At 37.3% G+C, this 16,301-nt stretch overlaps 1 protein-coding gene across 4 annotated transcripts in view; it reads right to left on the bottom strand.

Moving 5' to 3' along the window:
• syt6b (synaptotagmin VIb) overlaps window positions 1-16,301 on the bottom strand; it is a 63,598-nt gene that overhangs the window by 16,153 nt on the left and 31,144 nt on the right. For 3 of the 4 annotated variants that reach the window (XR_005129264.1, XR_005129265.1, XM_037532020.1), the window contains exons 2-3: window positions 2,028-2,403; window positions 413-989 (exon numbers count right to left, since the gene is read on the bottom strand). Coding sequence is in view for 2 of the 4 variants with exons in the window: in XM_037532020.1 (XP_037387917.1) it covers window positions 413-989; window positions 2,028-2,403 (953 nt within the window). In the remaining 2 variants the exon portion in view is untranslated. The remainder of the gene's footprint in view (window positions 1-412; window positions 990-2,027; window positions 2,404-16,301) is intronic. The other variant, XM_037532021.1, reaches the window with a different exon arrangement.

Genomic DNA, 16,301 nt, shown 5'->3' on the forward strand with positions numbered 1-16,301 from the left:
TTGACCATTACGTTGTTGACCATTCTAAATTTTTCCGTTCTTCCGTTTGTCCCTCCATAGGACATTCTGTTCCATATGGAAATGGATTTAAGCTGAGTTCAGAAAAACAAGCAGTACCTATCTACAGCCATTTTCTACCTTCTGGTATGTATTTTATACAAAGACATAGGCCTAATTTAAATTTGGACAACACATCTATTATTCAGCTAAAGAAATCATGTCAAATCTTGATCTATCTAATCAGTAATGTTTTCATAAGAATATTATGTATTCATGCATGAATATATATGAGTGGCTTTCTATATTAGAGTCTGGCTCATTATGAGTACATTAAAGTGACATATCACTAGGGCAGAGGAGCGGCTTTCCTGCATCAGCTTATGGGAGTAATAAAAAGGATGTATTGTCTTACGCTAGTGGCATACTGAATGTCTCTCCAGATGGAAGTCTCCCGTGAGAGGTCAGACATTTCAAAGAGGTTTTCCAGTATCACCTCACCAATCATGTCATGACGTGAGAAGCGGTCAAAGTCAAAGACACTCAGGTGAAGCTTCCTGCCTGTCAGCTGCTCGTAGGGCACAGGGAACTGGAATGTTTCATCAAATATGGGGTTGAGGGTCTTGCGGTGCACACGGGTCTGGAACTTGCATTTGCGGTCTGGCAGCAGGTAAATCTTGACATAGGGGTCCGAACTACCGCATAAGTCCTTGGCTGGCAGGTCCATGGCTTTGAGAATGGTGACGAGCAGAAGTTCACCTTCATAATCGTACTTTAGTGAGAAGTTGATTTTGCCACAGGTTTTTGCTGCTCCGTTCTTGGATGATTCCTCAGTCTCCTGCAGGCTTTGTTTGTAAAGTTCAGGCTGTATTCGGCCAAGAGAGGCCGCCGTGCAGGTGGAGTGGTCTTCCACATCCAAAAAATCGCTGCCACGGTCCACACTTGTAACATGGTGCATCTGTCTGGGTAGGTGCTTCTTGAAGGAACTATGCCTGGTGACATATACGTACAGTTAAGCCACTGAATCATTCATATGCATTTGGTTTTCACAGATAATACACCAGGTGCCGATCTGCATTTGAATTAAGCCTTGAAACAAAATGCTAATCAACAGTGTGCTTTTAATCCTTAGAAGTTGCAGTAATCTCTAGCAATTTCATATTTTATAATTTGATATTTTGTATGTTGTAATGAATATAAACTATTTCTTGCAAAAAGAAAGAAGACATTCTGTCAAAAATGAAGATTCTAACCTTTTAATTGATACCACATTTGGGTTTGTATTTCTGTCAATACCGCTTTTGTGTTCATAAGAAGATAAATATTTGTGTAATTAAGTATCTTTTTACATAATTTAAAAGGTATAGCAAAAGAGAAGTAATAACCCTTGACATCTTTGGGGAAAATAGGAACTGGAATATAGTTCTGAGGATGACACTGTGTAAAAAGGGACTGGAATATAGCTTGGCTATGACACTGTGTTCACACTGATCATAGCACTACTGTTGGCCTCAAGCGTCTGTCTCCATCTAGCTCAATCATAATGAGAGAAAGATTTCCTGTCAGCTAAACACATGCAATAAAAGTCAGGGACCACCTTCAGGTATAATGTTCCCTGACAATTATGGACTTTTAAGCATTAACTCAATTAGGAATGACTAACCTCAAGAATCCTTACCAGTAATCTATGTTCAAACCACAGTGCATTCTGTATAATAACTACATTCACGGATATTTCACAATTCAGTATGTTATTTAGAATAACCACAGCACTAGCAATGACTACTGGTAATGAAGTCCAATATCAGTCTAATATGGTTATAATAGTATTGTGCAGTAAATATAAAACATTATTCATGTTTCTTGGACATAGATTAAGCCTAGTCTTTGACTGAACTGCTGTGTCATAATGAAAAAGCCCATTTAGTTAAATCTTAGGATTAATCTGGGTCTGGTAAATCAGCTGTATATAATGTATGGTAATGTAAGTGGTAATCTTTTGATCTATCAATCTTTGACTAAGAACTGACCTGTTGGAGGAGGCTGGCTCGGTGGTCTGCCTGGCAATGCGTGTGCGTCTTAGCAGGTGGTCTTTCATGGACAGCTGCACATCTGCAGGGATATCTGGAGACGTGTGACTGATCTTCACTGCTGCCTCGAGGAAGTTTCCAGGACCCTTCAGCTTGTCGTCTGCCATGATGTGTCCTTGGGTTGAGTAATAGTCTTGGTCAACTTTTCTGATACGCTCTCTGTCCAGGCGGGAGGGGTTGAGGGCAGTGGCGCTGGACGAGAGGGCTTCGCTGCGCCAGGGCACCCAACACAGTTTCCAGGTGGCAAGGCTGATGACACCCAGCAGGGCCAGGCCACACAGCACAAACACCAGCAGCAAGACACTGAAAGAAATGTCTAGTGAGGATGATATGGATAGGAAAGGAGGTAGGGCAGACACAGGGCAGATGTATGTAACAGAGGATGACACAAAGAGAGAGCACTTAAGAATTAAACCAAAAAAAAAAAAAACTTCCCAAATGTGATGGTGGCTACATGACCAGATTTAAAATCTAAAGTAATCAAACATACAGAAAACTGATACAATACTGGGTGAGTCAATACTCTGTCTCTGTCTGGAACTTTTTATGGCTGATTATCATATCTTTGCAGCCACATTAACTGATCCTTTTTAAAGATGAAGTTCACATTGTGTGGACAAAACAAACAATTAGCACTAGCACATTTCCAGTACTTTCTATTAGCAAGTTTTACAACATTCCACAAATGTTGCTATAAATTAATACATTTGTGGCCGAAGTATTGGTAGGTCAATGGCCAGATTAGAAACACAACACTAATAAAATAAAAATAAAATAAAGAAAAAATCATATAATCATTTCATTATTTGAGTTTATGACTGCACACATAGAACAGACCTCAAATAGCACAACAAAATTAACTAATATTATAACAACTTGACAAAATCTTTTCTTCCTGCTAAAGCTGTACAGTATAAAAAAGACAGGGAAATAAATTGAGATGGTCTGGGGTGAAATTATGTATCTTTCTGAGCATCATTCCCAAAACTGATACTGATATTCATGCATATGACAAAACCTACCATAAAGCTGAAAAAAGTATCTCGAAATGTAAGTATTGATAGGATAGATAGAGAAGGGGTTATATTAAATGAGACAGACAGACAATGGGATAGATATCAGTATTAATGGGTATTGATCCTGCTGGATCAGATATCAGAGAAAAAAAGAATGAATCTGATCCAATCGTGTACCAAATCTAGCCTGAAAAAAAACACTTGCATTGTTTAATGTCATGTTGTTAACTGTATATTTCTTGCTCGTGGTGTAGCAGAGTGTTGAGTAGTTTCATCATAATAGCATTCTAATTTATTTACACCTGACTGTTTTAGGCAACTGCTATCTGGATTGTAATCTGACAAGAGTTTAACCACATGCCTTTACACTTGGTACTCAAATGCATCTCTGATTATTCAGATTGAAATCTGATTGCTATATGGTGCATAATATGCAAATCAACTTATATGTTGCATGTGAGCTGATTTGCATATTATCCACCACATAGATCACAAGTGTTGTTTTGCTTTTCCTGTTCCTATTCAAAAAATTGTCACCTCAAAATTGTTAATTTTTCATGTCATTATTAGTTTCCTTACACCATAAGGAAATTAAAACATAATGTACGATAGCAATGAGGCAAAGTAAAGATTAACCAAACTACTAATTTATTTTAACTGCCTTGCACTGCTGAAGGCTATGAATTAATCTCAGAGGAGAAGCTCACATCAGTAGATGAACTAAAGAAGCAGTGATGCCTATGTTTAGTGGACGAAGCACAGTGGGCATTTTTCCCCATAAACAGAACAATAGGGGGAGTCACAACCACAGCATTGGAAAGGGTTTTAGTTGTTGAATATATCTTAGATTTACTTTAGTCTTTAACCAAGAGCCTTCATGCTCTGGGACACTGAAAGTGTCCAGGCCAAACTTGTTGACTCGTAACAGGGAAAAAGTAAACAAAAATAAAACATAAATGACTTGAGTGTTGATGTACTATTTATGGAAAAAGTCAAATCGGATCTCATCTGGTCAAACTCTTTACACATTTTAGTGAAAAGTGCAAATGGAATCCAGCCAAAATACATCCAGATAAGATTTAGACATGAAACACATGTACATGCAAGGTGCAACCAGGCTGTGATCAAAGTGCTTCAATTAAAAAATAGCTTGTTTGAAAATGTAGTTGTTTTAATTAAAACCTATTGGATCAGTATTAGCAAATTCTCAAGGTTTCAGTATTAATATTGGAAAAGAAAAAGTTATATTGTGCCTTCCTGAACATCTAGTCTTCCATCCAGAAGGCCTACTTTAAAGGCACTGCTTTGCCTCAAGCTGCTCTTGCTCTGGCTGGCTTGTAATGAATTTAGCTCATCAATACGAATAGCTCAATAGCTCAAAATACGACTGCTGTAATAATGTTGCCTTCTTTTTGCATCCCTTATGTTTGAGGAAATTATGTCAACAATAATGAAAAAGGAACACACTTATTCACAAAATGAAGATTAAGTGTCACATTCCATTTGAAGCTGGCACTCCCTGCATTCTCAGTGGGTAATAACTAAGCCTTCAATCAGGCCCAACTTTCAAGAATCATCATCACAAAGTGCAGATCTTACTGAAATTCCAAAAGCGTTAAAAAGTTATTACAGAATTCTCAGTAATAAAAGAAAAAGAAACCGAAAAAAAAAAAAACAAGGCCATGGACAATTTTCTGCAGGAGCAGATCAAACCACAAAGAAATTTCTCAATGCAGTCTGTGGCCTCTGGCTCAGATGATTATACATATGAATGGATAAGAAAGTGCTGATCTATGCATTTTTTCATGATCATTACAAATGTGTTGCCGCAAGATCCCCTTGAGGATGGAACATTTGGACATCATCCAAGAAAACAAACGGGGAGAGCATCAATATGAATTGAAATTTCACAGGTGCTTGGAGCATTATTAGTTTCTCCCACTGGGGCCATTCAAGGAGTTTTACAAACAAACAATTTGACAGAGTAATTAACACTACTTTAAATGCAGGACTGTGGTTACTGGGGAACTAAGCTGAAGTTGTTAGACATTCATAACCACACTTCAGTATGCCATGATGTTGATTTCTAGGTGTACCAGTATGGATAGATAAAAACGTTGCCAGCATATGTCATGAGTACTTCAGATTGTGCTGAAAGAGTTCAAATTCCATAAAAAATAAGTAAATAGTATGATTCCTCTCTGGAAATCTGATATCTGTCTGGTTAATGTTTAAAATATTGTATATGTACATCAAGTTATGCAGAAAAAAAAACAACAAATCAGTCCAAACAAAACATGTCGTTAGGCTTATACAGGAACATTTACATTGGAAAGGGCTTTGTACAGGTCCACACGACCTATCAGAGACTCAAATGTCTGAAACACCATGTGAATGTGTATGTCAATGTAAATATGAAATTATACAGCATTTTCCTTCCAGCTTGAGAAGTATTTCCAAATTAAGCACTGTATTAGGGAAGGTCTCTGAGCTAGCTGAGAATTTCCCTTGAACAAAGGTGGGAGAAGGGGTAGGTGACATTGATATTATGATATTATTTTATGAATTGTTTGTGCATGATATATTCTAAATGTTTTAGAGACAGACTAAAGTCACTACATTTCAATCTTCAAAGACTGCAGGAAAACAAGAACTTTGTATTACAAATGTTTAATAAGCCCAGTGATATGAACTAAGGTAAAAAAGGTCCCTTTTCATTATAGTTTAACTGATACTAGTATAGTAAATAATCCAAGAAAGCCTGAAGTACAGCATTTGCAATTTTAGGCATTATTATTGTTCCGGTCTCTATTGATAACATTTTTTTTCTTTCAACTGTGCAGAAGTTGTGGCTGTTACACAACTAGCTGTCTTGCTCTGCACTGTAGTTGCAAATTGTTACATTTGAAAAGGTCAACCACAAATGTACTGTATCTTGAATAGATGGTCATTGTACGATCAGATGTTAATGCCAAGTATAACCAAGCCCCTTTTTTCTATGCCAATGTGAGCACTGCTTAAAACTGAATTTTACTGATTTTTCTAAATTTCTGAAGAAGTAAAAAGATAAAAAGTAAACAAAGTAATTTAAAGTGCACTGATTAAAAAATGCTACATTCTAGAGACTGTTACCAAGTCATAGTTGTGGTGATAGAAAGTAGACATCCACCTCCAAAAGCTGCCTCACAGAAAGTTATTGCATGAAATGGTTATGAATACACTGCATAATGTCAGAGGTATTGTTTTATAACACTTTTCCTATGACATTTCAGCCTAAAATGTCCCAATATTTTATCATCATGAACATTACATATAAAGACACATGGAGCTACAATAGTGGTTTTGGATAGTAACTAAAATGTCTACATTTGTGCTATAGACATCATAACAGCTGGTTCCTATTACCACCACTGTAAAGAAATATTAGACAGTAAGTTTCTCTACAGTGCACCATTTCACATCAAACCACTCTGAGTGACTTTGTTTACATCTCAACCAATGAATTACTGAGAAAATTAGAACAATTGTTGGAATTCCCTTTAACACATCACTATAGCATTTCTATAGAACTTTCTCTTTATCTTTCACTTCTTTATTTTCTTCAGTTATTTTAATGACTTGTTTTCATTTTAGTGTTGTCTTCTCATGGTTCAACACAACACTACTATCTAGCTGCTCTGCAGACTCCAGTGTTCCAGGAGAGATGTGGGCAGCTGATATGTCAATTCACATTTCTTCTATATCTTATCTCTTTCTCTGTGCAGTGCTACAACAAATGCAGCACGGACACTTTTAGTCTAGGGAATTCTTTGCATTATTGCTTGCTGTAGCTCTGATTTGAGAACAGTTTTCTGTTTGTATTCTGGTCAGTATGTAGGTAAGAAGAATTCTGCTTTCTGTAATGTATGTCTGCCAGTGCAACTTTTAATCAGCATCGTTTATCAAAGAAGACATGGCTTAACTTAGTGTAACATCAGACCTTAATTTGAGCAACACCTTTTATAATTCATGAATACAGTCAGCAAATCTCTTATAGTGGAAAATGAGGAGGGAGCCTGTAATCTCTCCAAATGAAGCACTACACCATAATTGGAGTCCTGAAAAATCTATCGGAAAGGCAATTCTTGGCCATGGTCTTAACAGAAAAGCCTAATCACTCTGCTAGTGTTGAGTGGATTTTACAAGTCACTTTGCAAAAAGTTATTAGTACACTCAGGATCAAAATATAAAAAAGTCATTACTTTTATATTGCCTCCAGTTTCAGTGGCCGGCTTTGTAATTAGGAGGCTTTCCTGCAAACAGTGTACCATACTTTGTATATACATTAATAGCACTAAACAATTTTAAAAATCTAATTCAGAGTGTCATACTCATTAGTAATAAAGAATAAGTGATGCCATGTGATAAAAAAAATAGTCATCAGTTTAATGTATATTTCCTAAATCAGATTTCAAAGGGTTAGCATGAGTCCTGAATTAAGATCTGGAATTATTTTCCTGAAGCATCTGATCAGTCCAAAAAATGAACTTATGCATTCTGATTTCCCAACCACGTTCCAAATGAATACAAATAGTATTTTATATTTAGATGTTTTATGACTATATACCTTTTTATTTGAAAAACAATATAGCTGCTGTTATTTTGAGATACATCCCAAAATCAGAAAAAAACGGTATGGAAAATGCAAATAAAAAAAGAAAGCAGTGATTTCAAATATTTACTTTGACTTGTTACAAGATATTTTATGTCTGAATACAAGATATTTCATGTTTTTCTGGTTAATTTCATTTGTAAAAATACACCAATTCCTGCCATCATGATTTGGTACAAAAGCAGAATCCAGTAAAGGCTTCTTTATAAGTAAAGGTGGGCTGAGGATCACCAGTTCAAATTATTGAAATCTTTAAAAACAATGTTTCTCAAAGTTAGTTTGTTTGGATATTTCACCTTCTGTGCTGTATAACAATTAAAAGAGACAAGAAATCTGAAGGAATATCAGTGCCTAAAGTGGAGCTCATGTCTCTAGACCAGGGTTGGGATAGCTACTGAAAAATTAGTAGTTAGCTATTTTTAGCTACTTTTTGAAAAGCAGTGCACTACTTTTTTGCTACTTTCAAAGCGCGATTGTCAGAATTTTTGTGAATCTCCACCTGGCACACCAAACAAGCCCAACTGACAGTGTGAACAAGACATTGCATTTAATCCTGTACCAGAAACATACAATTGAAAAGCTGTAAATATACAAAGAGATCACCAAAAAGTGTAACCAACAGCCAAACTTATGCAACCAAAGGCGTGATATCCAACAAAAACTAAGTAAACTAAATAAAACTAGCTAAAGGCAAAGTCAATCATTCAGGTTTTTCCTAACAAATATGAACAAAAATAACTGAATAAAAAACAAACAGCTTTGTACAAAGCACTGTCATCTGTTGAAATAGAACTGCTCACATTCACACATTTCAGCCCCATATGTACAGACATCACATTTCACATTTAGAGTCCTTTGTTAAACTTCAGCAACACTTTAGCCTCAAAATTCTAATCAGTGACTCTGGTTCTGTTTGGGGTGAAAATCAAGCCTGAATAGTCTCTGCACTGCTGCAGAGCTGTTGTGGCTCCACAACAGAATTAGGTTTTTAGGTAAAATAATATAATCCTCCTTTATTGTAAAATCATTATAACACATAGTTCTAACACAGTTTTCACAATAAATAGTCTTGAACGCTTAATAGTTAATGTAGAACTGCTAATTCATCAACCTTTAATGCTGAGGAGTGACACAGACTTCTGGACACACAGCAGTGCAGACAACAAAATGGAAAAGAGAGATTTGGATGAACATTAATAATTTGGAGATGAATGGACTTATTTGCATTTATAATCACTCAGCTTGTTTCCTCATTCTCAGTCATTTCTCATTCTCCAACTTCTCGTTTTTTGTTCTGTTCCACCTTAAATGGCACAGCAGTACAATCTGGCACCTCAGGCACCATTTAAGGTGAACGGGACAGTTTGAACAAGGTGTTGAATGAGACGTAACTTCAGCCTCAAAAAAAGTTAAACATTGAGAGACATTTTATAAGAAAGTCACGGAGAGCAAGAATCTGCACAAACTGCACAACCATCACCTGCCCAGTTAACGACCACGTTCTATGGTCCACATTTTGCTTGGATTGCCTGAAGTCTGTAGCAAAATTGTAGCGAAAATTAATGCTATAGTTACACAAAAATTTGTTGGCACTACAGCTACTAGCTCCATTTCATAAAACTAGCAGCTACAGCTATTAGCTACAAATATTTGTAGCTAACTACAAAAAGTATTATGCTACTTAGCTACTCCCCCATCCCTATTCTAAACTAACCTCTATATCTGCCCTCAACTCTGTCAGCCAATTGATTCTCTTTTCTATGCTCTGCATCCCTGGAGTTTTAATGTCTCACATGTTTTTCATTACATGTCATCAAGTAGGTAGTATATTAGCCTAAGCTTTAGTTTAGTCCATTGCGAAGTATTGCCATTGTTTCCAATTGCATTTCCAGTTGCATACAGAGTGTTCTTTGTATTGCTGATTACCTGTTTTTGCCTTTTCCTGACCTGTCTTTTGCTACTGCCCTTTTGCTTGGTTGTTGTTGTTTTGCGTGACCCTGAACCATTTTTTGCACTACCCTTCATGATTCTCCTGTTCTGGATATCCTGCTTTCTGGTTTTGACCTCGGACTGTTTTAACCATTATTGTTCTGTGAATCCGTTAGCCTCAAGTAAAGCTCTACATTGGGCTTTAATCCTCGAACGTCTGATTTTTCTGAGATTCTGATGGTCGTCTTTGGTCTGGTGTACTCAGCGTCCATTTCTTCCAAAAAATACCTGAATAATATCATATAATATAATAATTACTTATATAATAAAATTGTAAATGTACTATATATATACACATTTACTATATGTATACATGTACTACATGTACTATATATATATATACACATTTTCTAAGCTGCTTATCCTTCTGGATCACGGAGCCTATCCCAGTGGTCGCTGGGTGGAAGGCAGGAAACACCCAGGACAAGTTGCCAGTATACCACAGGGCAGACATACACACACACACACACACACACACACACACACACACACACACACACACACACATACACACACACACACACACACCTAGGGGCAATTTAGCATGTACAATTGGCTTGACTGCAGACATAGGGATGACATGCAAACTCCACACAGAAAGGATGGTCTGTCTGGGAATCGAAGTCAGGCCCTTCTCTATTTGAAAAAATAATAATATTTATGAGGTAAAACATCAAATAATATGCTCTTGTATTGTTTTCCATGTAACACAAGTTTTACATTTTCAGTTTTAATTATAATTTAACAGAACATCCCAACTTCTTCTGATTTAGTCTTCACAATAGTCAGGTTAGACAGAAAGTAGGAAACAAAAGACAGTAAAACTTCACTGAGATGGAAAAGGGAAAAACATATGTCAAGCTCATCAAGCACAGTGGACACTTTACACCTTAAAGTGAACCAACAAACCTCTCCTACCGTATTACAGTGACTCGTCTGTAACAATGGTCTTTGCACTACTGTACAAAGGTACAAAAACAAAATAAGTATTTGAACACCCTGCAACTTTGCAAGTTCTCCCACTTAGAAATCATGGAGGGGTCTGAAATTTTCATCTTAGGTGCATGTCCACTGTGAGAGACATAATCTAAAAAAAAAAATCCGGAAATCACAATGTATGATGTTTTAAATAATTTATTTGTGTGTTACTGCTGCAAATAAGTATTTGAACACCTGTAAAAATCAATGTTAATATTTGGTACAGTAGCCTTTGTTTGCAATTACAGAGGTCAAATGTTTTCTGTAGTTTTTCACCAGGTCTGCACACACTGCAGCAGGGATTTTGGCCCATTCCTCCGCACAGATCTTCTCCAGATCAGCCAGGTTTCTGGGCTGTCGCTGAAAAACATGGAGTTTGAGCTCCCTCCAAAGATTTTCTATAGGGTTTAGGTCTGGAGACCACTCCAGAACCTTGATATGCTTCTTACGGAGCCACTCCTTGGTTATCCTGGCTGTGTGCTTTGGGTCATTGTAATGTTGGAAGACCCAGCCACGACCCAGCTTCAATGCTCTAACTGAGGGAAGGAGGTTGTTCCCCAAAATCTTGCAATACATGACCCCGGTCATCCTCTCCTTCATACAGTGCAGTCGTCCTGTCCCATGTGCAGAAAAACACCCCCAAAGCATGATGCTTCCACCCCCATGCTTCACAGTAGGGATGGTGTATTTGGGATGGTACTCATCATTCTTCGTCCTCCAAACACGGCGAGTGGAATTAAGACCAAAAAGTTCTATTTTGGTCTCATCTGACCACAGAACTTTCTCCCATGACTCCTCTGGATCATCCAAATGGTCATGGGCAAACTTAAGACGGGCCTGGATGTGTGCTGATTTAAGCAGGGGAACCTTCCGTGCCATGCATGACTTTAAACTATGACGTCTTAGTGTATTATCCACAGTAACCTTGGAAACAGTGGTGCCAGCTCTCTTCAGGTCATTGACCAGCTCCTCCTGTGTAGTTCTGGGCTGATTCCTCACCTTTCTTAGGATCATTGATACGCCACGAGGTGAGATCTTGCATGGAGCCCCAGTCTGAGGGAGATTGACAGTCATGTTTAGCTTCTTCCATTTTCTAATAATTGCTCCAACAGTTGATCTTTTTTCACCAAGCTGCTTGTGAATTGCCCCGTAGCCCTTTCCAGCCTTGTGGAGGTCTACAATTTTGTCTCTGGTGTCTCTGGACAGCTCTTTGGTCTTAGCCATGTTAGTAGTTGGAGTCTTACTGATTGTGTGGGGTGGACAGGTGTCTTTATGCAGCTAACAACCTCAAACAGGTGCTTCTAATTTAGAATAATAAGTGGAGTGGAGGGGGAGTTTTTAGAGGTGGACTAACAGGTCTTTGAGGGCCAGAATTTTTGCTGATTGACAGGTGTTCAAATACTTATTTGCAGCAGTAACACACAAATAAATAATTTAAAAATCATACATTGTGATTTCCGGATTTTTTTTTTAGATTATGAAAAGAACATGAAAAGAAGCCTGATCAACATTGGCAGTACATTCTGTGGTCAGATGAAACTAAGATTAATTTGTTTGGATCAGATGGGGTTCAGCATGTTTGGCATGGACCTGGCCAAGACTACTGTGACTACATACAGTCAATTGCAAAACATATGGGAGGTAGTATGTTAAAGCAACATTATGTAAAAACCTTATGTACCTTATAGCTTTAAAATAATTTTATTGATATACTGACAATAGGGAGAACGCATAATTGTCATTGCCACTCCAGAATGTCTGCTATAGCACTATGTAACTTTGGTAGAGCAGGCACGGCACCATGCCACACACCAACAGCTATGCATCTTCAACTAGCTACAAGAAGAAGTCAGCTTAGTATTCCCAGTATGTCAGAGGCTGCAAAGAGACTAAAGAAAATGTTGCCGAAGGAAGCAAAGAAGAGATGGTGACTGAGCAAGAGACCAGACAAGAGTAAATTTCAAACTGGCTTTTACTCATTAACAAGGGCTAAAAGAAATAAAAGGATGCAAGACAGCCTCATGGCTAATAAGAAAACAACAAAAATCTGACAGCAGTGTACATACCTGCTAATGTTATTTAGGAAAGACTGCTACTTTGTCTGTGTAAGCCATTCTGTGTCATCCCTCTCTACTGAGTTTTGTAGTTTTCCTGAATGCTGAAGGTCATCTAACCACAGTCCTGTTTCAGGCTAGCAAGCAAAGAAATAAATTGATCTCATGGAAAAGGTTTGGTCAGTCTTTGTCAATCTCATGCCAGATAAATCTCAAAAGTTTGCAACCTCCTGTAATAAAACTTTGCTATATTGCACTACCTTGTAAAGCAGCATGGTTCTATTTATTCTGGTGTTGCCTTTTCACAAAAATACAAGAAAAATGGAAGATATAAGCCCTTTAATAGACTAATATATGCACATTCAAACCGACTTCAAACTCTGTCCTATGCAGACCTGGACCTATAACCGATAAACTGTAGAGAATTATTTAATTTTGATGGAGTGGTGCTATTTTAATTAGCGTTGCTGTTGTAGCCTTTACAGTACTGGTTTATTGTCCTGGGAAACTCCCAGACCAATTGCATGTGTTGTAAATATCACACGTGACGTTACTCAGCCAATCAGATCTGTGCATTACGATGAGTACTGAGACTCAAATGAGTAACACACATACAGGGGAGGGACGAGGTGAGACAGCAGTCGGAGAAGAAAGTGAGTCAGAGGGAGGTTATTCTACATGGTGTGCTCTAAAAAGAGAAAAGTGACTGAAAATAAATAATGTTCTTGAAATATTAATGAATTGTACTTTATTTTGTTTGAAATTCAGTTCTTGAGTACATAAGATGTTGATATACCTACTAGGCTATATAGTATACAGTATATGGCCATAAATCATTATGTAAGTTAGACATTATGATGTTCTGGACCTTTGCTTGAGGAAATTTTCTCAAACTGGTCCTTACTGAATATGAATTAAATACCCCTGATCTATGCTATTCTGACTGTAATATCATTCCACATTCTACAACAGGTGTATGAATCTCCTGTTTCAGCAGAAAAAAAAAACTTCTCAGTGTTACATTTTGCTCTGAATACATTAACGGGAGTTTCAGATTTAGAGGTGGGATGATTTCAAAGCTCAGCAGATCAGTGAGAGATGCATCAGATTCTCAGACAGCCAGACTCTCTCTTCTGTCTCAAATGAGATATTGTGTGATGCAAGGTTATACAGCCATTACAGAGCTTATGCTTTCGATTGACTCATGATTAGCAACAAGGTCGCATCAATGTCAGTGATATCTGGCTGCAGACAAAACACAGCAAGAAAAAAAATATGGACCTTCCTGGCACTACAATCTGACAGTAATACAAACAGTATTAAGGGACCCATATTATGCAAAAACATTTTTTTTTGTTTTGTTTTGATGCAGCATGTAAACATTGCTAAAATGTTTAGGATAAGGCTCCTTTAATGGGTGAGTATGTGTACATTCAAACTATATTCATTCATTTGAATGGTATCTTAAAAATAGGAGAAGGGATCTGAAACAAAATGCAATCCTTAGACAAACAGCCATAAGCAAACTACATCATAATTACATCATACCTAGACATCATAAGCAGATGAATCAAGGGAGAAACAATTCAGGGAAAAGAAAACAAGAAACATGCAAGACATAAGCCTGTTGAACAAACATATTAAAGAAGACTTTTAAAGAGAGAGGTATACAGACAGAGAGAAAGAGAGAGAGAGCGAGAGAGAGAGAGAGAGAGAGAGAGAGAGAGAGAGAGAGAGAGAGAGAGACAAATGTATTTCCTGCACTCCTAGCTGAGGCTGAAGCAAACCCAGGACTTGTGTAGCATTTCCTGGGACCAATAAATCTAATTAAGTCTTCTTTGGTATCAAAGGCAGAGAGCAACCAATGCCCCAGGGTTTCTCCCCTCTTCAAGTGCCTTCAAATTTTATCTGGTCTCCATAGAAACCTGTCCATTAGTAATTTCCCAAACCCTACATTAACTTGCCTACTTTGGAAAAAAAAGGATTCAGCGCAAAAAAAATGTTAGTAGCAATGTTGATAGCAATAGTTGCAGTTATAGCTGTTAAGGCGTGGGTTATACTAATTCAATATGGTTAGCATCAAATGCTATGTTCAGCAGCGCTTTTGCCCTGTGCCTCATCATATGGACAGTGCTCACCATAAACGTTCGATTATTTCCAGTAACAGTGGCTTAGTAGGAGGAAGCATTGTTGCTGTTCTCATCCATTCTTTTTCATTATGACTGATTGTGGATGCAGAATTCTTTCAAAGTAAACTACGGCCGTGGCTGCAAAAAAGCTGTAATAATCTAGTACTTTGATTTAACATGGGGTGGTAAATCACAAGAGTCAGCATCAGTGAGAAGATCTGGCAAATAATTCCAAGTGGCCTAAAACCACCTCCTATCTCATAAGACTGTGAGCACATCCAATATCAATCTCTTTCACAGTGCTGCGCATTCAAAAAGACATGAAATCCACTGAAGAGTGCTCCTGACATTAGCTCGCAGCCATTCATACAGCTTCCTTGTACACCCTTGTGACAACTGTAATCCTCTACATGCAGGGCAGTTTACAGTGTAATACTGAACATGCTTTAATGCAGCCATATAGTAAGGTAGTATTGTGCTTGCACAAAAAACAATGCAGAAACATACCACTTTAACATCACCTTATGAAAGCATGTGATGTACAGACAAAATTCACAAAATTACTGTGATGACTTGAGGCTGGACTATGATAACCTCGTGTTCAGGTAAGCCTGATGTAATGTCTGTCTCCTGAGCATAGAATCTCATTTCCACACCATAATGGTTGCTCTCATGTTATCACTCCATTCGATAATGCTTCTAAGGATGGAAAAGGACCACTTATTTGAACTAATACACTTCTTTAAATTAGTTTTATCAATGAACAATATATACACAAGTTGAAAATGTTTTTCCTAACATAATGAAATTTGTGAATCTAGTATATTTTGATACTTCTTTCATAGCAGCAAATGCACTAATCAGAAGAAATGTTCTATTTTGCAGTTTTTCATTCGCATACAGACACACCCTGGCTCTAAGCTGTTTTGTGAACAGGAAAATATCAATGTCCCCTGAATATCAATGTTATTTGAATACCAAGGACAAAGAAGAATTATTGCTACATACGCTACATGCCCACTAACACTTCTGCACATTGAACTAACATAATGAGATTTGCAACCTCACTAAAATACCCCAGGCAAATCAGCAAGCTTGTCTAGCTTTGTAGTTAACTGGCTTTGGCTGTAATAAGTTACCTGAGTAGCTGGTGTTATATAACAGAATAGTTTTACTTTCAATTTATTTAGTGATATGATATAAATGTGATATGAATGTCATGTTAAATGTCCATGTACAGTACACACTTTAATTGTAACAGAATAAATTATTATTACTATTTATTCTTATTATTAAATAATATACTACCTCTTTGTGTAGGTGAGGCAGCTGTTTACAGGTGTTTTAGGATGACAGTCTCTCACTGATCCTTCTGTGCTTTTTTACATGCTGGTTTA

Source organism: Pygocentrus nattereri, chromosome 21, assembly GCF_015220715.1.
Source record: "Pygocentrus nattereri isolate fPygNat1 chromosome 21, fPygNat1.pri, whole genome shotgun sequence".
Taxonomy (NCBI): Eukaryota; Metazoa; Chordata; class Actinopteri; order Characiformes; family Serrasalmidae; genus Pygocentrus; species Pygocentrus nattereri.